Below are 26,508 nucleotides of genomic sequence, written 5' to 3' on the forward strand. Positions count from 1 at the left end.
TCACTGTCTATAAGCTACCTGAGCAACGTGACTGACTGCTTCAGAGTTTGTCAGTTTAAGTTTTGCTGTTGATTTATCTCTTCCTGTCAACAGAGAAGACACTGAGCCACTGGACTGACGGAACAGAGGAGGAGCTGATCTGACTCACGGAGGCAGACATTCTTCTGTTACAGGGGTTTTCCTGCTCAGTGCAGCTTTAATAAGAAACACTGAGAATTTCTAATGTAACCACTGTAGGATTTTCTGTTAATATGTCACTGCTATGTCGCTGCACCATGTGGTGCTGAGTTAACTCTTTGTCTTTTTGGTATTAACATCACAATAGGCCTAGTGATTTTTAAACTGTGGAGGTGAAAGTGGAGGTTTCAGATTTGATAAAATCCTTCTTTCATTCATTTTGCATCTTCCCAGCAGCTGTGTGTGAACTTTAGGATGAACTGATGTTGTGATGTTTAATGTTCTAAATGAAACAAAAGAATACAGATGCTGTTTTTGTGCATTGTTGCACCTACCTGTTACAAGTCACTGAACAAAATATATAAATTCCTAGTTGAAGCAAACACTGTGGGGCTGGTTACTGTTGACTTTCACATTTGATCTAATAAATAGTCATACAGAAGTCTCAATTCATCGGGGCATGAGCTTATTGTTTACTGTTATAAGTCGGGCTATATAATATGTATTCTGGCTAAATTTCTGACTTTTTTCAGCTACAAAAACTGGCTGATGAATTACTGATCACGCCAACATTTAAAAGGTTGTTTTAACTTAAGCGTCCATATAGTAGAAAGGTCTCTGTCCATGTGTAGTGTGATTATAGATCAGGTCTAGGTTCTATATTAATACTGTGAAAGTATCAAAGCCTCAGTCCACAGAGAAATGCACACAGCCTGTATTCAGAAACTGAGCCTTAAAACCAGCCGTCAGGACTTCTGGGACTTTGTGATGTCACAACAAAGCAGTCACTGCTCTCAGCCATGCCCCAAGCCCCGCCCACCTGGACCCACCATCCAACCTTGCAGGATTTGGTTTCTCTGAGTGTTTTCCTGAAATCTGCTTTATTTTTACTGGATCACTCAGAAAACAGTCAACCAATTAGAGGAGAGGCTCAGAGCCTCCTCTCTTCTGATTGGCTTACCTACCTGTTGTAACAACAGCTTCAGAGAGAAGCCTGAGGGAGCAGATGTAAAACTACACTGAGATGGTTTTTGGTTCTTAAAACCACAAATATATCTTCTTATGGATCAACACTTCAAAATAAAACACAGGAGAAGAGGAAAAAAAGGAGCTTTAGAGACACTGTGGTAAATGGTCAATGTTTGGAGGGATAAGGTGTGGGCATGCAGAGTTGACTAATTCCTATAAGACAGCAGAAGCAAACCAATCTGCACACAGGGTTGTATTCCTGAAAAAAACAATCTTTGAACCCCACAAGCTCTTCCTCACATTCAGAGAAACTGAGCCCACAGTTGTCCCAGCCTTCAGTTAACATCTGTACAGTCAGTGCTTTGTGGGGTAAATTAAAATGGACTCAAACACTCAAATACTAGTGAATAATGCAAGGCAGATTTTTGCGTCACGTTCAGTCTGAAAATGTTTTAAAAAACCTTAGCTCGGTCTAACGCACAGTACTGGCCTATCATAAAGCAAGGCTGTCAGGACTCTGGACCACAAACACAGTGCAGACACATTTTCTAAGCCACGTTCATGGACAGAGCTACACACGGGCCGATAATGAACATGCAGAGCGAGGTTCTAATAAAGCTGCTCCTCCCGAGCTCCCAGCAGACCACACACATATAACGCATCACTTCCTGGAGCACGTTCAGATAAAACAAATATACAGTGCGTGTGCCACAAAGTACCGATCCACCTAGTGCGTGTTTCCTTTTTCTGCACAACACACGTTTTCTGTCGCATGACAAGAAGCTGTGAGATGTTGCACATGACCTGCTGCAGCTCACACCAGTGTCCTGTTCCTGCTAAAACTCTATCTTCATAAATATGCATAGTTCTGGAATATAATAATTTCATGTGGTTACAGTTCAAACAGAAAACACACACTTATAATTACACTAGTGATTGTATCATACAGAAGACTTGGGCTTGTTGAGGCTTGTTAATGCTCTGGGTGAACTTTAACATGAGCACCTCTGGTGTGACTTCATGAACATAAAGTTTAGTAGAAACCCAGGGCTGCACACAGGTGTTAACTGATTTACCTGTCCTACCTGCCCAGCTGTTTGCATCTGTTGAATCTTCATACATTTTGTATCCACTACAACTTTTAATTCAAGGTATTAATTTCTGGAGTAATTTTTTTTTTTTTAGCACTAAGAAACTAGTTGTTCCAGATTCAGATACATGACAAACATCAGTGCAGTGAACAGTGACAGTGGCTCAGACCAAGCTAACCCCCCCCTCAGTGTTTTCACACACTCATGGCTGTCACTGAGAACACAAGCTGATGGACAGAGGGAAGTCTTCAGACTGGTTTCTGTTACTGAAGAAAATAAGACAAAGCTTACTGATTGTTTGTAATTATGGGCTCAGTGAGCCATTATGGACCCCGCTGTTCATATACTGTATGTATTTACAGGGGGGTCCACACATGTGTTAGCTGTGTTACTTGTATGAGGCCTCCCAAGTGCTTTTCTAATCGTGATGAAATTGTAAACCAGAGCTGTGTTAACATGAACAATGTGCAGTGTTATGAAATGAACAGAAAATTAAACAGAAAATAAAAGATGCACGCTCAGTTGAGAAGGTGAAGGTGTAAGCCAAGCTAACAGTTTAGCCCTGCTTCCACTCTGTATGCTAAACTTAGGTAAATGCAACATAAATGGACACACACACACACACACACACACACACACACACACACACACACACACACAGAGATGACCTGACTCTGTGTCTTATGGCAACAAAAGTAAAATAACAAAATGTTGAACTGTTCCTTTAAGAGTGAGGCTTGTTTCTGATCCTGGATCAGTATCTTCCCTTTAACTTTAGCTCTTCCCTCCACCGTCCTGACATCACCCACGGATGATTAACTCATATTACAACAAACTGATTTAAATGTAGATTATTACATTCTATGACTAAATAATAACAGTATATTACAATGAAAAGAAAGATAGATAGATCATAATGATCTATTGGCTTTCACTGAACTGTATAACAACACGTCAAGAAGCTAAAAATAATCAAACTCAATTAAAGTAAATAAGTTAAGATATCTCAGGATGTAGATTTACAGTATTTACATTCTTTAACTAACACGATGTTTGTGACAGTTACTGGTGGCTCCATCGCTGTCCTCTCAGCTCAGACTTCCTGTTGCCATGAAGCTGTAGCTCAGTCGTCAGAGTGAAAGCACGTGAAACTCAAAACACAAGAACACGTCTTGAACTAGGCTCCTCATGACCAGCTGTTTGTCATCAGTTTATTTTCTACCCAGTGGCAAAATATTCCAATGGCTTTGGGGCACGGCAGGGGTCCACTCTGTGATTCAAAGTAAAAATAAATTAAAAATATATAGAATATGTAATTAAAAAAAACAAACTAAGATGTAACTTCACCTTGGATAAGTTCTACGTTCTCGTCGAGCTGCAAAGAGTACAAAAAGATTTTTTTTTCTGTTCATTTTTACTCTTTCCTACAGAAATAGAGTAAAAATGTCTTTTTAATAATTTTACTTGTGTTTTTGAGTTTTTTGGGTTTTTTTGCAGTATATATAGTGTGTGCTGCATGTAGGTTTGTTTGTCATTAAAATGATGAAAAATGAGAGTTTACAGCTAGTGTACATTTTTAAGCAGGTAAACAAAATGTAAAAGTGCTCTTATTTTGAAAGACTACTGTTTTTTTGTGTAAAGTTCCCAGTGTTTAGAAAGAAGTAGGAGGCACTTGGGTCCATCTCTGTGGCGACACACAGTCACTCATGCTTCCAGGCTCAGGGTTGGAAGATCTGGTCAGGTTCTTTAGGAAGTGTACAACTAAGCGGGTTGACATGACACTGGACTGGAAGGTGGATCCATGAGGCTCCGCAGATGAAAACAGTGAAGCGTATTGACGTTGGACAAGCTGCTGCTGCACATGACGTGTTCGATTCATCCTCACTGTCCTTTCCAACAAACAAAGGTTCAACAGATGATCACATGACCAGTCCCTTTACATTAACCCAGAACCACCTGGTCGTTTCCTTGACGATTGTGGTGACAGTCACATGACTGTTGCTAGATTCTGGAGTCGTTATGGGCAACAAAGGTCCTAAAGTTAGATGATCTAACAGTTCAGTTCCTCTTGTCTTAGTTTTACTAAGAACCAATCATGACAGATTATGATTCATCAGTCACAGGTAACTGTGTCACACCTGAAATTAATAGATTTAATTAACAGACATGTTTCCTTCTTCAAAGCTGAAACTCATCGTCATCATTTCATCAAGATGTTTTTCTTCTTCTGTTATAATACATGACGGTTCAATCTGGACATTGACATTAACAGTGACCAGGTAAACAGACCAGCCTGGGTAAGAGAACGTGGAATAAACAAACATCCATTTAAAATGCACACAGATTTCTGGAGACCTTCAGAAGTCCAGGATGGTTCACTGTGTGACTGTCATGTGCTTCCAGGCAAAAATACAACCCATGTAAGGCCGAGAAAGTGAGATGGCTCTAATATTAGATTTATGAAACCTGACTTACTGAGGGACACAGATGAAAACAAGTTCAGGGTGAGATACTGTAGATATAATCTAGGACAATCTGAGCCAGACTCCAGACCTGGTCAGACTTTGTCTAAACCAGAACAGAACCAAAGCTGGACTGATCAACGGGTGAAATGAGGATGAAGGTTAGAAAGTGACGGTACCTAAACCAAACCATACCAGTACAACCAATTAATCCAGGTCAATCTAGTCTGATGCTTTCCATACTTCATAGTCACATCTTTATAGTCATGTCTAGTTCATTCGAAAAGGAGCAGGACTTGACCACACAAACCAAGACCCAGACTTGTAGGTGAGGTCCAATCCATGTACTTGATTATACTCTAATGTAATGCAATATAACTCCAGCCAGCTAAACATCATTCCAATCCTCAAATGTCAGGCAGTCAGATGCAAGAAAGAGTTCAGTCCGAATACTGATTCACATCACAGGCTATGATGTGGGTCCAGGCCAGACTTTGGCTCCAAAGCTCTATTCCCTCTGATCCAGTGAACTCGTTTCTACTGCAGTCATGATCCAGTCCTAAACTACATCCTCGTTCCTTCCAAGTCTATCCCAGTATGTCCAGGTAGACTGGTGTGGCTTTCATCAGGGTGAACAGCATCTTCTGAATGTCCTTAATGTTGAGGCGCTGCTGTGGTTCTCTCTGCCAGCAGCCCAGCATAAGGTCGTAGACCTCCTTGGGACAGAGCCTGGGGCGCTCCAGTACCCTGCCCTGAGTAATGCACTCTATCACCTGGGAAGACAGAGAGACACACAGTTAACAAGATGTAGCTTATTGTCTTGTTCAGGAAAAGTTTATGCAAGTGAGCATCACATTAAAGTGCAGCACAGGCAGAAGAAGAGGTCACTGCTCATTTGCTTCATGAGCCAAACCTAATCAGAGACAGGGGAAATGAGGTGACCCAGTATGTCACAAAGTTAAACCCCACATTTGTCCTTCATTTGATAACAAATCAACACCAATGTTAAAGCTTGTTATTTCCAACTAAGGAATATTGGCAAACTTAAACCATTCCTCTAGTTCAATGATCTGAAGGTCATCATATAAACGCCTTAAATTCCTCCGGGCAGGATTGCTGCAATGCCCTCTATTTTGGCATTACCCAATCCACCTTGTCTTGACTACAGCTGGTGCAGAACACTGCAGCCAGACTGTTCACTGGTACCAGGAAGAGAGACAGCATCTCACCTATACTTGCATCTCTGCATTAGCTACCAGTCAAATACTGCATCGAGTTCAAGGTTATTTATTTATTTTTAAGGCTTTAGACGGTCCAGAGTACATCTCTGAGCTCTTCTGCCCCCTCTCCATCCCTAGATCCCTCAGAACTTCAGACCAGCTGCTCCTGGCTGTCCCTGGGGGCAAGGCTAAGAGGAATGGGTGATCAGGCTTTTCTGGTAGCTGCCCCAAAACTTTGAAAAGGTTTACCTATTTTTATTAAGTGTTCCCCCTCTGTGGATATTTTTAAGACTAATCTTAAAACCTACTTGTTTCCTTTGGCTTTTGAGTGTCCCTAAGGTTTTATCTTTCACTTTTATCCCTGGTGTTTTTATTTCAAACTGTTCCCTGTCTGTCTTAGAGTTATTATGCTGTGTGTTTTTGTTGTATATTATTGTACAGCACTTTGGTCAACCCTGGTCATTTTAAATATGCTTTATAGATTAACTTGATTTGATTTGATTTGATTTGATACAAATGACTAATGGTTGTAATCTATCAATGCCAAACAGTATCATTGGATTACTCAGTTAATAGAGATCAAGTCAAGTCTCATCACAAGTGAATAAAAATGCTCCCAATCTTCCTCTGATTAAAGAATATCACTGAAACAGCCTCAACTGTCCCCCACTCTGCATCACTTAGACCGTTTAGCCATGTCACAACTGGCCAAAAGGTCAAAAGATGGTCCTCAACACCTCAGCCAGTTCATTCACCTCTGGTCAAATCCTGATTTTATAACAGACGTCATCTGACAAAGCACCAAACACCTAAATGAAAGACGAAGACTGAGCTGTGATTTCAGCTGGATTTACTGTAACATGATCACTCACAGAGAAAGCTAGAAGAGAATGACATGCAGCAAAGGGCCACAGGCCAGACTCCAACCCGGGCCGCTGTAAGGCTGCAGCATAGACTAAGCCAAAATGTCATGCGCTCCAACAGGTGAACCGCTGGGACCCGAGACAGACTATAATTCTTATTTAGTCTCTGACACAGAGCACAGCCTCCATCTGGATCCACAATAGTTTAGTCTTTATTTTCTTCAACTCCAGAATGTAACAGACTTTTATCAGAGCCAGGTCTTTATGTCTAACTCCCTCTGTTTGATATGTAGAGTTGATCATAGTCGTTAGTACGAAGCCTCGTTACTGATGACTTCTCTCTCTCCTGCTCTCTCTGCTCAGTGTGTCTTATGTTCAGTTATTCCTCTGCCTCTTTTAGCAATAATGATACATGGAATAAAAGTAATTTATTTGCTGTAATGGAGGTGAGCCTCAGTGTATTGGAAGTGCTCCTGCAGTTCCCAAGCAGTCAGGAAACCAGAGCAGCTCGATAGACTGCCTGTGTCAAGAGGTGTAGCCCTAAGCCCCCGGTCGTCATCCATACACAGCCCAGACCTGAACCAGGTTTATACCCAGTCTGTTTAAACACAAGTCTCTAAATCTAGAGACATTGAGCTGATTTAGCAACACATGCAGCTGTAAATACAACAGCTTTAACTCCTTTTCTCTTTCTTTCTCTCTTTTATCTCACTTTCTCCACTTATGTGTCTCACCATGTCCATATGGCTCACTCACTGACTTGAGTCACAGTGATTGCTGAGTAGCATCATCTGACCAGTGCCATAAAGGCTAGAAAAGCTGCGCCGGTTAAAATAGAAATGCTCCATCAAAATGGAGTAATTCTCAATGATTTATAGATTATATGTTCTGGTCTGGAAAGGACAGCGACTGGGTCTGGATCTGGATGTGGACCACAGTCCACCTGCTAGTGACCTCTGCTTTATTAGGATCTGTCTGTATTCTGTATTTTTAAGTTTAGGAACTACAACCACAAAATAAATTGTTACAAAACTCTATAAAATTAAAACAAAATGTTTTTTCAAAGGTTTGTTTTAATTTAATTACAGAATCTAATTTGTGGAGTATGAATGGAAACTCTTCTTCATGTCATTAAATGAAGTGGTGACATACCTCATTGTTGGCGAGCTGGAACCAGGGCTGTTTGCCGTAGGTGAAGATCTCCCACAGAATGACCCCGAAGCTCCACACGTCACTCTCTGTGGTGAACTTCCTGTACATGATGCTCTCTGGAGGCATCCAGCGGATAGGCAGCATGGTGTGACCTCCCACCTGAACACACACACACACACACACAGACAGACACACACACACAGACACACACAAACACACACACACAAACACACACGCACACACACATGCACAAACACACACACACACACACCACACATACACGCGCACAACACACACACACACACACACACACACACACACACACACACACACACACACACACACACACACACACACGACGATCCCAGATTTATGATTCAGGATTCAAAATGTAAACTCATCTTTCAAACTAACCTCCATGAGGTTTAAAGAAACCAGTGACTTGGTGTCATGAGTGCACAGGAACAACTGTGATCTCCGGTCTTCTTCCTCTGACAGACATGAGCTATATTGTCGATCATATGCTGCTCCTGATTATAGCTTATGATGTATGGCTACCACAGTGTTCATCACATCTGCTCTGACTCATTCAGGCCACATACAGAGTCAGATCAGGGCACTGGCTGCTGTGGTTAACACTGGCAGTGAGTACACAGAGGGACAGTGGACCTCATGTGGACAAGATGTGGTTTAAAATACATGTACATGTACAAGTGTGATGATGATGACTGAGATATATCTCTACAGGTGTCATCACTACATGTGATGAATTAATAGTGACTATAAAAAGATGGCTACTCTCGCCTTGAGACAATTCTTCTGTTCACTATCAGCTCCAGGTTGTGGGTCTGATTTTCAGAAGTGGGGGAAGACACCTGATGTCAGGGGTGAAATGTTTTTTTTCCCAGGTGAGTTATATACACAGTTGTCATGAATTAGGAAATTAGCTCAAGAGACCCTGTTTTTGTACCAGGCTGTAAACATGTTTATTTCTGCTGTGAAGTTGGACATTTTAACATGGGAGTCTATGGGGACTGACTCACTGTTGGAGCCAGACTAGTGGTCATTAGAGGAACTGCAGGTTGTGGTTCTTTATTTTTCAGCCTCAGAGGTTGATGCTTGGTTGAAACCAATGACAGCAGCTGTGACACCTATTGACCTTCTACAGGATGATGTATTGTAGACAAACCATGATGTTAGCATCACCCTGGTTCTCTCCACTAAAAGCCAATGGGGTTTTTCCTTCTTTTGGAATATTAGGGAAATAAACAACAGTTTATGATCCTGACAGGTTTTGTTCAGCAGGATCAGCTTCACTAATAAACACCACTTTATGATGTTTGAAGCCTAAATACAATCAGCAGATGTAAGTTACAAAGTTAGCAACAGTTTGTATAAACACAACAATCTTTTAAAGGTAGACTGGTGAGTAGATCGGTTTTCATGTTCAACGTGATGATGTTTAACCTCTGTAGTCTCATTTAGACACTTGTTAGCAACGGGCCTTTTTTAAACAGATTTAAAAGCTTCAAGAAATCAGGACTGGAGGAGCTAACTAATGTCCAGGCTTTAGGACTCATTCCTGCAGAACTCTATTATTACTACATTATAACATAATGTATGTACTCACAACTATCTTCAAATTCAAAGTAGGTGTCTCCAGCATCACATTTAGCCATGATGACAAACACACACACACACACACACACACACACACACGCACACACACACACACACACACACACACACGCACACACACACACACACACACACACACACGCACACACACACACACACACACACACACACGCACACACACACACACACACACACACACACGCACACACACACACACACACACACACACACAAACACACACACACACACACACAATGAATTTTGGGGATTTTTTCCTTAAAAATGTAAAATGATTAAATGATTAATCAATTATCAAACTTGTTTCCAATTCAATTTCTGTCAGTCAACTAATTGATTAATGAACAAATGAATGAACTAATGAAATAATGAATAAAGCCAATAGAGGCCCAAGAACAAATCTTTGTTGCCACTGAACATCAACTTTTTAAAAATTGTATTCATGGTGGTTTTATATGGTTAAGACAGACAAAGCATAGTTAAATAATATAGACAGATTCTGGACTTACAGAAAGGACAATAAGCAAGTAAATAAATAAATCTCTGACATGATAATAATGATGTGCTGAAGCACCATATGCAAAGGAACTTCTGCGGTCTTCCAGACAGTTCATACCTCAGTCTTTCTACATGTAGGATCAGTCCTATCAGTTCTCTCAAACAAATCTCAAGGTAAGTCAGATTTCCATAACTCCAAAATGCATCTCTTGGCATTTACCATGCCATAAACTTGGACTGCTATTGTGGAAACAGCGCTGTTTCAGGGTCAGGAGTCAAAGTAACCTCAAAGACTTTACCATTGGAACAGAAGACACCAAAAATTATGTAGATTTGGACAAGTCTAGAAATGGTGAGCTTGCATGCACGCTATAGTCTTACACCTACTACATGAAGTTTGGCCTTGGAGTAGTAGTGTCCGTGAATAATTTTGAATTGGATTCATTGGAGTCTAGAATTAACAGCAGGATTTTATTCTTTTTAGTGCTTCTTTCCAAACATCATGGTCGATTACAATGTTCAGGTCCTCTTCCCAGACCTGTTTTATTTTAGAATTGGTACCATCAGATTTATTTGATATAGAAAAAAATAAAATAGAATACACAGAGCATCAACTCTTTATAAATTTAAGCAACAGCATGATCTATACCAAGAGCTTTATTGTAGCTGCCTAACCTACCTTAAAGCATACTGTACTGACTGTGACCACAGTCTGGTCTTAATATTAACCAAGTGTTCTTAACATAACTATAAAATCCTTAGTCATGTTTGAGGAACAAAGGTATTACAGGTGAAATCAAAAATGTCTCACACACGTTCAGGCAGTGAATCATTATTCCTCTGCTCTCCTCTGCTCTCTGACGGCTGTGAAATCAGAAGGCAGCTTGACTAATTCAGTCAAATATGTGGCTCCTAATCAAGACTCACATGATGAATGACCTCCAGTGTGTCACTGACAAATTGTCCTTCCAGCCTCTTCCTCTGCCATCATTACTCTACCTCTGCTGTTTGAACCCATTCTTCCTCCTGTCCTACTTTCTCTCTGCAGTGTCTCCACCATAAAATAGTCATTTATTCAATAAGCACTAATAACTTTAATTTAACTGCCTTTGAGAAATCATTGCTGTTGGTGACCTGTCCTAGTCTTTTGTCTTTCTAACATAAACTAAAGCAGTTAGAAAGATGAAGATAAAGGCCTAAGTGTCAGAAACTGCAGTTCCTCTAATGACCACTAGAGGCTGGCTCCAAAAGTGAGTCAATCCCCATAGACTCCCATGTTAAAATGTCCAACTTTACAGTAGAAAGTCATCATGTTTTACAACCTTACATTTGAACTATAATATATCTAAATATATTGTTTCCCTCTCAGGTCTCTCTCACACACATTTTTCATAGCACATTCTCAGAGGAAAAGCACAGCTCATTAATGACAGCTGAAGTTCATTGAGCTGAGTCAGTTCCAGGGTCGTGTGTGTGTGCTGGCTGACTGTCATCCAGGGGTGGACAGTAACAAAGTACTTTTACTTGAGTACTTACTTAAGTATACTTTCCAGTATCTGTTCTTGACTTGAATATTATTCTTTTAGAAACCTCAGACTTTCACTCCACTACACTTATATATTGTACTTTTGACTCCACTACATTTCTATGAAGTACTCTTATTAGTCAGTGAATCTTCTTTTATTTTGAAAATGTGATAGACCATACACTGTGTTCATCACAGGAGAAAAAAACAATCACAGTCAACTCCTCCACTGTCAGTCATGTTTGAACCTGTCAGTGTCCTAATGATAGCGAGGTTATATGAAGATGAGGCAGAAGATTCTTCACAGAGACCACGGTCTTGTTGATTCAATTGTGTTTTCTGGACATTTCTATCTATCTAATGTATCATATTCTACAGGTTTTTATTCTACAGGTTCTACAGTCAGTCAGTCAGTCAGTCAGTAGGTTGTTTCAGGGTCATTAGGTTCTGTAAATGTGGAAAAATATGAGTTCATATAAAAAAAAATGTACTTTTGAATATTTCAGTGTTTTTTTAAAATCAAGTTCTCTAGTACTCACTAACTCAAGTAAACATCTGACTGAACGACTTTCACTTGTATTGGAGTCATATTTGACCAGGAGGATCTGTACTGTGACTCCAGTAATGGAGCTGTGGACTGTGTCCACCTCTGCTGCCATGGCTGGTTCTCTGTTTTTTCTGTCCACCCCTTAGACGTACAATATTCGTTTTCCCACACCGTCTTCAAACAAATGTCTTCATCATTTTCACCAGATACGTCCCTACACTGTGCAGCTTCTACCAGCACTGGCCCAAGAGGTACAGCGTACATCTGTAGAGTTTAGAAAGCGTCCCTTGTGCAGATCTTTGAAAACATCACCTCCCCTATACTTCCATTGAGGGATTGAGACAGGTTTAGTTCCAGTAAGGAGAAATTAATGAATGCTTTGGTCATTTCTGTTGTTCAACACAGGTTGTTGTGTGACATTAGCCAAATGAGTTTTTAAGTTTATTGTCTTATAGTTTATGTAGAGCACATCAGATTGTGTGTGTCTGCTATCTGTACTTTTTGTATGTTCTGTCTCTCAGACTATGACCAAATAAATATAGAGCAGATCTAATCAGAACAACAACATGATGCTGCATTATGGTGATGGGAAAATAAACGAGGGATAAATAAAAACTGTGTGAAACTGACCCAGTGAACAGGTCAGTGCTAAGTAAGTGTTAGAATTAAAGAGAATCAGTGAGGCCTCTGTGCTGCCCCGCTGAGATGCCGGGGCAGCCATTAAAAAGAAAACAGTCCACAGAAGCTACTTAGGACTATAGGACTCAGTGGAGTCACTGACATTTACTGCCAAACACAAATTATTTCCCACCATGCCAATTACAGTGCTGAGAGAGTCTCCTGAAAACCATCAGCTATGAAGACAAACCTTTTCTACAAACAGCAGGATGTCTTCAACTACTCCATGTGAGACCATCATGAGAAGTTTGGGCTCCTGGACTCATTAAAATATTAAGTCCTTAAAAAACAGCTGCAGGCTCAATCATTTAGAGAAGCTACACACTGAATGTGACCGTCAGTTAAGGCAGCACACCCCTGTCCTGCTGCTACCAATGAAAGTTAATCAAAGATTAAGATGAATCACTACAAGCAGTGCCATTGGTAAGAAATGGTAAACACTTCCTGTCTCCTAGGTGGGCGTGGACATGATTACTTGTTCATTTAAGTAATATCAATTGAGAGGGAGTGATGTTGTATTGAATATCAGCACGGCTGTGATTCGGTCATAAGTACGAGGCCGCAGGCTGAGTACAGAAGACAATCAGAGCCATGCTGATATTTAATACAACTATCAGTCTATCAGTGTATAACTGCACATATGAGTGTGATGTATGAATGTGAGTGAATGGGTGAACGTAGCAAGTATTGTAAAGCATTTTGAGTGGTCAGTAAGACTAGAAAAGCTCAATATAAATGCAGCACTCTGGAATGACTCTCGTCCAATCAAATTACTTGGTTGGAACTAAATTTTGTATAAGTCAAAACATAATACAACACTAGATACAGTTTGAATTTACACCTGATGTTTTTATCTGCCAGTTAACCCAGGAGAGAGCAGGTAGGAGCAGAGGCGTATTGTGACACAACTTGTAATTGTGATAAATGGTAAATGAGCTCATATAGAGCTTTTCTAGTCACATTGACCGCTCAAAGCGCTGTACACTCACCCAACTATTCATACAGCACTTCTGCCACACACTCATACACTGATTGAACAGGCATCAGAGGCAATATGGGGTTCAGTATTTTGCCCACTTCATTTTGACACTTCTACACAATTGCAAAGGCACGAGCAATCGGCGATCGTTCTGATGATGATCGATCACTGATCGTCCATCAGCACAACATTATACTGTAAATTCATTCTTTATTTTTGGGAGAAAAACATAGAAATAAATGTAATGTTCTCACCCTGTAATAATCTGTGCTGTAGATGTCTCTCGACATGCCGAAGTCTCCTATTTTCACCAGAAGACCGTTCCCCACCAGGCAATTCCTGGTCGCCAGGTCACGGTGCACAAAGTGTTGGGACGCCAAGTAGATCATCCCGGCTGCGATCTGACTGGCTATGTGAAGCATCTGGGACAGACCCAGCTCCCCATTGGTCTGTAGAGGCTGTCCATCCACCAGGATCATGGCATCTGGCCCGTGGGCTCTGAGGAGGAAATCACAGAGTCAGTTAGACTGATCACGAGACAAACCTGACATCAGTCAAAGTGATAAAGCCTGATGTTTTTGATTCACAGTAAAGGCCATACTGCTGGTTTTACATGTTGAAGCCCATTAAATCTAAATTGTGTTTAATTCACATGACTGATGACCATGTTCAAAACCCTACAGGTTTATGATTCATTTTCTCCATTCACACAATGATTTCAGTTCCTTTTTAAAACAATATGAATATCAACATTTTATTTATTTTGAGACATTTTGAGTAAAGATCCCGGCCAGGAGTTGAATCAGGGACCAGCTGCTAAGGGACCAATACACCCATATAGTATACACTCTAACCACTCGGCCATCAGGCCTCCTCAAAGACTTTCTTTGCTAGGTAATAAGGTAAACTTTTGTATTTCTGCTACCAATCAAATAAAAGTATAGGCATGACCATTGGCCAATCGTCACTGTTGTACCCGTTTTCATATGTTTACGGACACAGGATTGGACATAACCAGGAAGGAAACAGAAAAGCAGTGGAAGGAAACTATCACAATTAAACAGTGAGGCTGTTCCGTCCCTGGATTTCCCTGTGTCTCTCTGTGCTCTCCCTGTGTTCCCTTGTGTCTCCTCCCTGTCTGTGTAGGTGCTGTGGGTGCGGTTTCCCCTACCCGGCTCCGGAGAGTACCACACCTGTATGCCATTACCTCATCAGCCTCAGTTCAAATACTCCGGCCTTTCTTCCATCGCCTGATTGTTCAGTAATGTAGTAGCAAGGTCTCAGCAAATTTGTTGTTTTGAACATTATCAAGAGTGTTTGTCGTGCTTGTGAACCTTTTCCTTACACCTGCTTTCTTCCTCTGTGCCCTAGGACTCCAGAGCCAGATCCCACACCCTCCTCCACCCAAGTCTCTGCCTGCTTCACCCTCCAATCTTCAGTCACCAACCAGCCTCTATTTGCATTTGGATTTAGATTCTCCTCATCACCCCAATTCCCTCTCAAGCCCTGGATCAGCTCCTCTACACCATAAGACCTCCATCCTCCATTCCTTCCCTTATACCCCCTTCCTGTGACTCTCTGTGTTCCAGATCCAGCCCCCCAGCCCCAGTTCACGTGTGTGTGTGTGTGTCTCTCTCTCTCTCTCTCACACGCACTCTCTCAGGTGCTCTCCCTTAGTCCATATTAAATTCTAATTTTAAATAGAAACAGAGACATATTAGGTTGTATTTGAAACTATGAAATTCTACATTTTCACAAAAACCGGGACATTTCGTGTCCCAGGAAAGATTTTTCAGGACAGTCGCTCAAAAAAGAGAACAATCCTGGGAAAACCAAGACGGGTGGCAACCCTAGTTAACATTAAAATGCTATTTTGTGTCGATTCATTTGTAGCAGCTAGCTAGCTAAGTAGTAACAGAGGTAATGCTAGATAGTGATGCTACAATACACTCAGAAGAAGTATTCAGATTCTAAACTGAAGTAAAAGTACCAGTACAGCAAATTAAAAATACTCCTTCACAAGTAAAAATCCTGCATGAAAAATCCTACTTAATGAAACGTACTGAAATATTAACAGCAAACTGTAGTTAAAGTATGAAAGTAAAGTCCTGGTTTTGTTCCTCTGACTGATTACGTCTGTAAAAGAAGTGGTGCAGTCAAGCGGAAGCTTGGTTTGTGTGTGTGTGTGTGTGTGTGTGTGTGTGTGTGTGTGTGTGTGTGTGTGTGAGGATGAGTATAAGCACTGGCACTCAGTCAGATCAACAGTGTGTGTCCTCACTGATATTCAGTGTGTTGAAGTGCTTTAGGCTCTGCTGGTTTACTTATAGAAGGAAAATGTCCACTGTATGATGATATAACAAAAAGTCACACAACTCTGTGTTGGTCACACTTCTGGCTGAGTCACAGCTGTAGCAGTGAAGACCTGCAGTGAGGAAGAGGAGGAGTGCGAGCTGAGCTGTGATGACCTGGGTATACAATGTGAAGCCAGTAGTCACTGTGTGTGTGTGTGTGTGTGTGTGTGTGTGTGTGTGTGTGTGTGTGTGGAGGGCATTGGGTGCTGGCTAAATTAGCAGCGTGTCCTGGATGAATTGATGCCAGCACTTTAATGGAAACACAATTACTGAGCTGAAATTAGCATCCAAGGCACAGAGAGAGTCACTGAAACACTGTCCCATACAAACACACACACACACACACACACACACACACACACACACACACACACACACACACACACACAGAGTCATACATCAGCACTGGCAGACTTCACTTCCTGGCGGCGGACTAAGTACCAATGTTCTACTCTGCAGGGCAAAGCATCCTGGGAGCAAATAACATCTAATCACAGTAGACATAATGCAGCTCATTAGCTTACCAACCGCAATTTACAATTTGGATATTCAGCTCGTGCACTCATCCAGAGCAGAAAGTCAGCAGGTAGAGGGAGCCGGTTGAGTGAGGTGACGACCTCAGGAACAACTTCAGTCTCCTGCACCAGCTTCCAAACCTCTTCTTCATAGGTTCATCCATCATTCTTTATATTATAGATATATATATATACTGTATGTATGTGTGTATGTATGTATATATTAAAGCCATGTAAAAAATGTAATTATGTAACTATTAATAAAAACTAGATTTGGCCTAATGCAGTCCTCAGGGAAATTACAATAGTCCCTGTAGTGTTGCACTCTGCTGTCTCACAGTGATAGGGGAGGTGTCCGTGGCGGATGGTGGGTGTACAGAGTTCAGGACTTTAGACCAGGGCTTTGTTCAGGTTTACTGCAGAATCACTTTGTTTCAGATCAGAGGGAGATTTGGAGTGAAAAAGTAAACATGTTCTTACTGTCACCACTGTTTCTTCTTTCCCTTGGACCAAGTTCTTTGAGTTGTTAAACATAATCATAAAAAATAATCATGATTCAGTTTCCAGAAGAGGATTACAGAAAAAATAATTAAAGGTTCTGCAAATCATTGGATAATCCATAATTCATTTGTAATTAAAAAAACAAACAAAAAAAAAAACTTAAATTTGTTATTTCTTTTAAACAGAAAAACTGTTTGGTGTAATCATCAAACCCGAAAAACCAATAAAAATTTTCTGGTTTTTGGCAATCCCTTTTATCATTATTTTGTTTGAAACCAAAAACCGATTTACATGGTTTTATTTGATTTTTAAATCTAAACCACAAGACAAAATTAAATCATGTGGTCTATTTGTTTTTTGTTTCCAAACAAAAAGCCAATTCAGAAAATGGTCCAGTTTTGGCTTTTGCAAATTCATGTTTTCATTTCTCATTTTTCAGACAGTAGAACTGTGGACAGACTGAAAGAGGAAGTGAAGTGTAAAAAAGTCAAAATAAAAGCCAAGAGGACAGAAAAGTGTAACATGAAACAAGCACATGATCCATACCAGGGTAATGTTAGATAGGTGAATGAATAAATAAATAAATAAAAAAGTGTTCATTTTGTTAACAGTAATTGTTATTGAGGCATTGTGTCTCTCTGAAACAGTGAACAGTAGTACATAAACACAACAAATATTCAATATTCAAATTGACTTTTGTTTTGTGCAGGAATGAACAGAGGAGTGTGTCAGTGTTTGAGGGCCATAGGACCATGTTGAAACCTGTCTGAGACATGGTTCAACACAAAGTTTCTTACATAATGCCTTACAGAGTCATGGAGAATGATCCTAGACACATGTTACTCGACAGACTCCAGCTCTGAGTAGGACATGAAGCTGCACTTCCTGTGATGGCCACTAGATGTCATCACCAAGGGAACTCTGAAGTCTCTGTAACAAAATGTATGCTAGCAGAGCTGACAGCTCAGTGTCACTGTGCGTCTGGACCACAGAACAACAGAGGTGTGTGAACTGAAAGAGTCTCCTCAGACCTGTCTGTCTGTCTGTCTGTCTGTCCACTAATCTGTTCTCTCAGGCAGTCTCATTTATCAGTCTCACACACACATGCACACACGCACGCACAGGGGGACCAGGGGCCAGCTTCACAGAGACTGACTCTGACTGTGTCTTAGCTATAACAAATAGTCAGACTTCAGATAGACTGAGTCTGAAATCATCTGTTGCACAAAGCAGTTTAGTTTAGTATAAAATTAAAATAATGGACGACCGAGGAACCACATCTAGTCGCTCAGATCCTTTTACCTCAGCAGAAAATGTTTGTCTTTTGTAACAATTCAACAGCGACAAAGACATTTTACATTAGAAATTCAGCAAAGAATGAAACAATAAAAAGAAAAATCTGATTTGGAGAAAAAAAGAATCACTGCAGTTTCTAAAAACCCTTTCCATTCTCATCGCTCTCTCCATAACAATGTTAACAAACCACATGTATGAGCCATGTTTTCCTATTGTTGCTTGTTGGGTGCTACTGGTCAGCGCACGTGTCATTAATTGTTAATTGTTGTTAACAGTTTTTATTTTTGTTAAACACTCACATCAGACTTATCTATGAGGAACATGAAGACTGGACCAGCACTACAGACCAGTCTGAGATATCTTGGTGAAACCAACCACAGGAGCAGAGCACATCTGAAGTATTCAGTCAGAAACACCTCAATAAAATCAAGTTGTCTATATAAAGGTTCTGAACTGTTTTGAACTTTGTCTTTATACAGAGCGGCAGGGTCTGAACAGACCTTCAGATCAGCTGTGTGAATATTCAACTGTGTCACCGTTGTTGTTACAGTAATGTACAGTGTAAACGTCCGTAGGCTCCAGCTGTTATTTCATTGTGTCAGATACCTGTATTAAGGCAACATGTCATATCTCAAGAGGAAAGCTTCCACAGTGTTGCACATGTTCACAAATGACTTTCGAATTATCACAGTTTCAGTCATGAGGACAGGAACATACTCAAAAGAGACTAAGAGATGTTCCAAGATATGTGTGTGTCTGCAAGGTCAGCCACAGATTGACACTAAAGCTCATATCTAACATGTTTCGTTGTCAGTGTGCACTGAGTGAGCATTTCCATTGGATTAATAATAGTAATAATAATAATAATAATATCATATGTGATTATATTTTTCAGTTCTTGTGAGAACCCTTGCTGCAGTATTTTTGAGTAAGTTGGAGACAACTGATGGATTTCTGGGGCAGTTCAGCAACTAAAGGATCATCATCACTGAATGAAAGACATGATCTGATCTTGGCAAAACTCCTGATCTGACTGATTTTGCTAAAATGTTAACTGAAATTCAAGTCTGAATTGAAGATTACTTCCAGATTTCTGGCCTAATGTGTGCACTGTAAGCCATGGGAAACTAAAGCTTTGCTCACAAAATTGCTGTGTTCTGGGTCCTGATGGATAAATAAACTTGAGTGTCATCTGCATAAGAATGTGAGGGCATATTGAATTTGTGGATAACTCGACCCACTGGTAATGTATACGGAGAAGTGTAAAGGACCCAGAATAGAACCTTGGGGAATGCCACAGGTAAGAACTGCAGAGGTAGAGAAGACATTAGGGACTTTAAGCAGCAACAGGTGAAGCGATGGCTATGGCGCCCGTATACATTCCAACGCATTGCTGTAGTAGTGGAAATCAAAGATCACTAAGCAACATTTAACTTTAACAACAGCTACTTCTCTACTCCAGGAAACTGAGTTCGCTCTGAACATTGCTAAAATATGTCTCTTAAAATGACCTGAGAGCTCTTGATATTTGCTTTAGAGACAATTTAATTTACAATTTAAGAGAATTTGTATAAATCCATCTGTTACTTCAGCACCATGGACAGCATCATGGTTTCATCAACACACAGCACAGTTAAGTTGTGGGCTGGAGAGGGAGGATGGAGGTTTGTAATTTTGGTGTTTTTGTTAACAAAAGTGGTTAACCCTGGAAAAATCAGTCACGGTATTATTGAATATAAAAGATATGACAGTGTCAAATATGACAAAAATGTATTACCTGCTTACTCTTTAATGTATCACAGGGTACGGCAAATTAGTCTTTCTCCTGTAATAGACAGCTGGGCTGCAACTGTAGGAAGTGTACGTCATTACATCATGCTGTAGCCGTCCCTTCAACCATCGCTGCTTAAAGTCCCTAATGTCTATCGACACAGAGAATGCTTTGTCCCTCAGGTCAGACTTAAACCAGTCTAGAACAGGCCCAGTTACACATTCCCAGTTTTCAAGTCTGTCAATTAAAATGTCACTATACACTGTGTCCAACAACACCAAAACAGTACAGCAACCACAATCTAAAATAATTGTAATATTCTTAAAGACTATTAGAAGTACAGTTTCTGCACTGGGAACAGTTTGAATACCAGACTGAAACTTTTCAAAAAGTGAGTGGTCACGTGATAACATCTGAGAATAAACTACTCTTTCCAGTGTTTTGGTGAGAAAGGGTAATTTAGATATGGGTCACTGCCCTGACCCAATGCATTGCCATATTTGAATTCCTCATGTTTTTTTAAAATACGTCCATTATATCCAGCCAGGGGGTGGTGCTACATGGAAGCCTCTTAGATTTTGATCATTCTTATGTGTAGGAGGAAGGTTCGGAAAAGGTCAGGACACAGGTAGTGACACCACTTCTCTGAACACAGACTGATTTATACCAGTAAGTTGCTTCTGCATCTGTTTTCTTTGTCCTGGTCATCAATCACCATGTGACAGCTACAGCAGGTCTGTACTGTGAGACCCAGCACTGGTAATATTTTTACTTAAGGCTGAAGTATGTTACATCGTGCTCTGGGTGGAACAGCTCCCTGTGTCAGTCTGTCACTATCTCAGACAGGCTCATTCATCAATCACTACATAGCACACTTGTATTGTACATGACATGGCTCTAACAAGGTTCTCACAGTAAGGCACACTGACTGTGGTGATGCCAGAGCAGAGTCTGTCATTTATATTTATAACTTTGGTATAACAGTCAGCTCACTAAAAAAAAATTTCATAAACAGCCTGGCACCAGTCAACGGGGGCTACACCTTCAGAGAGGTGAGGTGGGGCTGTAAAGGAAGAAGGAGCCTAACAAGCAGGTGGTTGTAGAACAAGCTAACACACTGCTCTCTGCCACATATGTCTGACAGCTCAGGTCAACCTCCACAGTCTCTTTCTACTTCATTTATTCATGACAGAAAATGTAAAATGGGCATTTTTGAAGTGTTTCAAAATGCTGCTCTGAAATATCACAGTAAAGTCGACAGAAGTTGACAGAAGTCAGATCATGAAGTCAATGCAGGTGACTGGTGAGTGGGAAACTCCCACAGAGCCACTACTCTATACACAAAGAAAATGTGAGGAAGCACCAGCAAGTTTTTTGAAAACTGCATTCATTCAATTACTGTGTTTAAGTAAAATATGTACTTTACTTAACTAGTTACTACTTTGTAGATTAAGAATTAAGAGCCATTCAGCCACTGGAAAGTTCCTGAGGGGTCAGTCTTTGTGTAGAGGCATCAGCTAGTGGTTAATGTTCTTCACATTTTGTACAGAAAACACTGTGGCACGGCAAACTACTGGCCCAAGATTCATGTTAATTGTACAGACCTATGTGAAGATATAGCATCACTTCCTCTGTGTGTGACCTAAGAGCCTGATTGGTAGTATAAGGGAGGAGGAGGTCAGCAATATATTGTGGTATTTGGCCATTCAAGGCTCTAAAGGTGAGTACCAGTATTTGAAAATGGATGCTGAATTTGATTGGGAGCCAGTGGAGGGAGGTTATCTTAAACTTAAACTTTCACCTTTGACCACCAAAGTCTAATCAGTTCATCTGTGATTCTAAGTGAATGTTTGAGCCAAATTTGAAGAAGTTCTGTCAAGGTGATACTGAGATATCGTGTCCAGGAGAATGGGACAGACGGACAACCTGAAAACAATATTCCTCCAGCTCTGACTGTGGCATAAAAACACATTTCAAATTGAAAGCACCACTTTGCATGTAATGGGAAACATTTGTCAGTAATATATTTGTGATGAGTACAGAGGAGGTACAGGTCTGATTGTGAAAATAATTAAATTAAATACAACTTCAACTCTGTATTTAATCTCCTTCACATCCCTTGTCTCTTGTCTCGTCCCCACAGGAGCAAGGGAAAATGTCATGTGTGAGTTTCATTGTGAAGGCCCACAGGAAATGCTCGACTGCTTTGGATAGTTTCCACATACATCACTAGTCCATCATCTATTTTCCTCCTCCTCCACCACCTGGTGTTCGTCTGCTGGACTCACCTGAGGAACTTGTTGAGGTCTCCGTGCTTCATGTATTCAAAGACCATGATGAGAGGGTCTCCGTCCACACACACGCCGTAGAACTTGACGATGTGCTCGTGCTGGAGATTGGTCAGCAGCTCAGCCTCGCGCTGGAAATCCTTCCTGGCTGCAAGAGTGGGGTCCTTCAGAGTCTGCAGAGAAAGCGGCACACAGAGATTACTTGACCAAATCATGGACGGAGTAATAGTTACATTATGGTAGCCATGGTGATGGTCATCCTTTCTGTATCTGTCTTGTACCCTGCAGCCGCCATGGACATGTCTCTCCCTCCCTCTGCTATTGTATTTCTCTCATTCACACATCACTATAGTTTACTGGAGCAACAAACATCCGTGGTGACAAAAGAGGGATAAAGATTTATTCTTGCAGCACTAAGAGCTGTGAGTTACTGTGGGTCAAAGGAAAAGACACAGTGAAGAGAAAAAAAAAGAAGAGCCACGAGAAAAGCTAGGACTGATGGTAATGATATATTAAGGCCAAATTAAAACAAAGATAGAACAAACACACACATTGATGTTTCTGTAGTGTTATCAGAAACTAGTTGTGACTAGCTGCCAGCTTTGGAAACTGTCATGTTGGTTTTCCTGTAATTTCTAACAGTTTACTTGGATGAGATTTCATTGAATCACACCACAATGATTCCAAATCATTCCTGCGGGCTCTTTTCTTTATAATATTCATTATGCTTCTTTACATCATCTCTTTCCCTTTATCCACCTGGCTGTAACAGATTCCCCACCAACACCGCAAAACCAACTGAACCAAACCATGACAGACAAGAACTGGGGCTGGCTGGTTAGCATGCTAACTTCAGGAGAAGAAAAGAAGTGATTGAAATACTTGTAATATTTCTTCAAGACAGGTGAGTAAACAACTGTTAATGCTAACATTGGCTATGTATGCAGAATATATTAGCTCAGTTGTGTTAAACTGATAATGCAAGATGCAGAGCAGCACCAGTGGAGGGAAAATTGCAGAAAAACAGTGTATGCATCTTTGCATTGATGCAGAGTAAACACAAATATGTTTACTCTTTCCTTGTTCTCCTTCATTTTATCCTGTCTCCCCCCACTTGTATTCTGACTCTCCATTTGTTTCCCTCATTTCTCATCCTTAACACCACAGTAAGTTCTGCTCTCTTTCAAAACACACAGAGGTCGTTGGGGTCAGAGCAGACTGAGACAAATACAACATCATTCATAACACAGAAAGGATGAACAATTGGAAAGAGGAACGCACACAACATATTCTTCTTCAGTGAATGCCAATAATCAGCTGAAATGCTCAGATTACTGTTAATAGCTTTACTAGACATCCTGGTGCCATGGTTACCTGGTTACCTTCTCTTTCATCTGCCTCACCTGTCTATTTTTTTGCCTCTCAGACCTCTAAATCTTCCGCTCATATATTATTCATACTGAGCTGCTGTCTTCTATAATGGACTTTCACACTGGAAACAGTAAAACCAAACTTTCATTACAATTTGGTTCAATTTTATTATATTTACATATTGTATTAATATGTAGTGGATTTGTGATGAAAGAGAGAATGTCAGGAGGAGTAATCAGTATGTAGAGGATAGAAATGCTTTTTTTAAACTAACATTGAGAGTTGAGATAATGAAAACATTTTGAAGTCACTCATATGAAATAAATAAATACAAATAGTCGCTGATTAACCTTCTGAACTTGTTTAGTTTTCTCTCATTTCATTTACAGGTATTATTCTTAGCTTGACTTTTTAAGTTGAGCTGTTTCCATCAACTGACATGACACTATGTTTTATTGTTGCACAAAACACCTTAAGTTAAGATTTTCTTTAAAGTTTGAATTAAGGTTTCATTAAAATAAAAGGTTGCACAAAATAACCTTAAGTCTTCTCCTTAAGGTTTCCTTAAAATGCTCACACATTTCAAGTTTTCTCCTTACCTTGGTTTTATTCTTAAGGAATCACTTAAAGTCAGTTAAGCTGCTGCAGAAGACCTTAGCAACCAAAGTAAGGAAAAAAACTAAAGGTTTGTCCGACCACAAAGAGTTGGATCACTTTACTTTCCACAACTTAATGATTGCTATACGGTTTTCTGTCACATGATCTTTCTGGTCAGTTATAGTTCTGTTGTTATGGTGGAGGTTCATGTCCACAGGTCAGAGGTGTGCTGGTGTGTCTCTCAGGTTAAACTCTCTGAAGTCTGCTGAACACTGAAGTTCCTGTCAAAACAGTAGGATGACATGGTGGCGCACTTGCTGACTTCCCAATAGTGATAACAGGCATCACAAGTGCTAATGGAAGCAAATCCACAGTCTCCATGGAAACAGTAGAATTTTACCGCTGTAAAATGTCTTTCACTGCTGCAAATGCCTAAACTTTTTTCCCTAATAAGGAAACTATAGATTAGAGTAATACCTTTGAGTAACTCCCACAGCTAAGTGTTCTACTTAAGAAGAATATATGTTGAGATTTTCCCATCATACTTTGGGTGAGATAAACAAAGGGAATGTTGCCATTTCTAACCAATATTTCTTAACATTTTAATTAACCAGTACCATGAAGGTCATACTGTGTTAGTTAATAACAGTTCGTGTTCGCACTGTAACCATGGATACAGATATCAATCACTGGATTTTTTGATACTGAAGATAAAAATGAAGATTATGAGGTCTAAGCTAAAGTTGCAAAGGACGCATTTCATCTATGAGGTTTGATGGACGGTTATTGTCTATAGACATCAGAGACACACACACAGCAGTCACACTCCCACACTGTTACATATGTGTTCTCACTATCTTTGGGCCAACATATATTTATCCTGTCAATGCTCTCATGATCACAAGAACGTTTAGAATTAGTTTGTGTTTATGTCCTTTTTGGCCATCCGTAGGTGAGCAATATTCAAAACTGGAGCAGCTTCCAACACTTGTTTCTGTAGCTTCCTGCTTTATGAGTGAGCAGATAGTGAGAGACTGATATGAACCCAGCTGTCCACTGCTAGCTCTGATGATACTGATGCACCATATAAATCACCTCACTGCAACATCTTACTTTACCCGCTATCACAGCAACAAATCAGCAATGATCCTCTATGTTTACATTTAATAATCACCTCTGATGTGCACTCTGTTATTTTAAAAGATAAGATAAAATTGGCAATATAACATGTCTGTCTGGTTACTGTGTGTGTGTCCTACAGGTACACAATCCATTTTCTTACTGTCATTCCATCCCTCAGAGCTGAAAAAAAATCAATTCATTTAAAGTATGTGTGAGCACGGACATGTATATCACTCTCTGCAGTGAATTGGTGCAGTGTGGACCTGTGCGCACATGGATCCATTAAAAGATAGAAGGTTTTCAGTTCTTCAGTGTTAAAACACTGGTCAGGTGCACACATGAAAGGAAATTATAATGGGTTTTGTTTGATGTGATCAACAAGCGATGGGGCAGAGAATCCACAGTCCCTTTCTCTGTACATAGATGTATTCCATGTTTATGTTTGTTTATCTTATGTGGTGTTTATCTGGAGCTCATATGAATCTTCAGCAGCCTGACTTCATCTGCCACGTGCAGGAATTTTCTTCCTTCTACTCTTCTCTCCTCATTTTGTAGGCCAATGTTAACACTCCAAGACGTTTCAGGTCAGAAACACCTCATAGTCTACAGATGGAGCCACTACTATCCTCTGTAGCTATGGAAACCAAAGTCTTACAGATATGGATGCAGGGAAAAGCACAACTTAGAGAGAACTGTTCAAATCCGGTTCCAGACAAGGATGAATGAAGAGAGGCAAAGGGCCAAAGGCGCCTGAGACGCCTGAACCTGAACTCCAGGTGAACGTCTTAACTTCAGCTCAACTTGGCTTGGTCAGCAGGATCTTATTGCAAATTTAAAGTTTTTCTTTGCTTTTGCTTAACCATGTCTGTGTTTGATGAG

General features: G+C 40.4%; 1 protein-coding gene across 3 annotated transcripts in view; it reads right to left on the reverse strand.

Moving 5' to 3' along the window:
• Positions 1–4,376: 4,376 nt before the first annotated feature.
• The window catches only part of LOC111234822 (NT-3 growth factor receptor-like), a 188,713-nt gene continuing 166,581 nt past the window's right edge, over positions 4,377–26,508 (reverse strand). For 2 of the 3 annotated variants that reach the window (XM_022762999.1, XM_022762997.1), the window contains exons 15-19: positions 22,540–22,712; positions 14,072–14,315; positions 9,565–9,570; positions 7,935–8,093; positions 4,377–5,472 (exon numbers count right to left, since the gene is read on the reverse strand). In XM_022762999.1, the coding sequence (XP_022618720.1) occupies positions 5,287–5,472; positions 7,935–8,093; positions 9,565–9,570; positions 14,072–14,315; positions 22,540–22,712 (768 nt within the window). In that variant the 3' untranslated portion in view covers positions 4,377–5,286. The remainder of the gene's footprint in view (positions 5,473–7,934; positions 8,094–9,564; positions 9,571–14,071; positions 14,316–22,539; positions 22,713–26,508) is intronic. The other variant, XM_022762998.1, reaches the window with a different exon arrangement.

This window comes from Seriola dumerili, unplaced genomic scaffold (genome assembly GCF_002260705.1).
Source record: "Seriola dumerili isolate Sdu_G_001 unplaced genomic scaffold, Sdu_1.0 BDQW01000465.1, whole genome shotgun sequence".
NCBI lineage: Eukaryota > Metazoa > Chordata > Actinopteri > Carangiformes > Carangidae > Seriola > Seriola dumerili.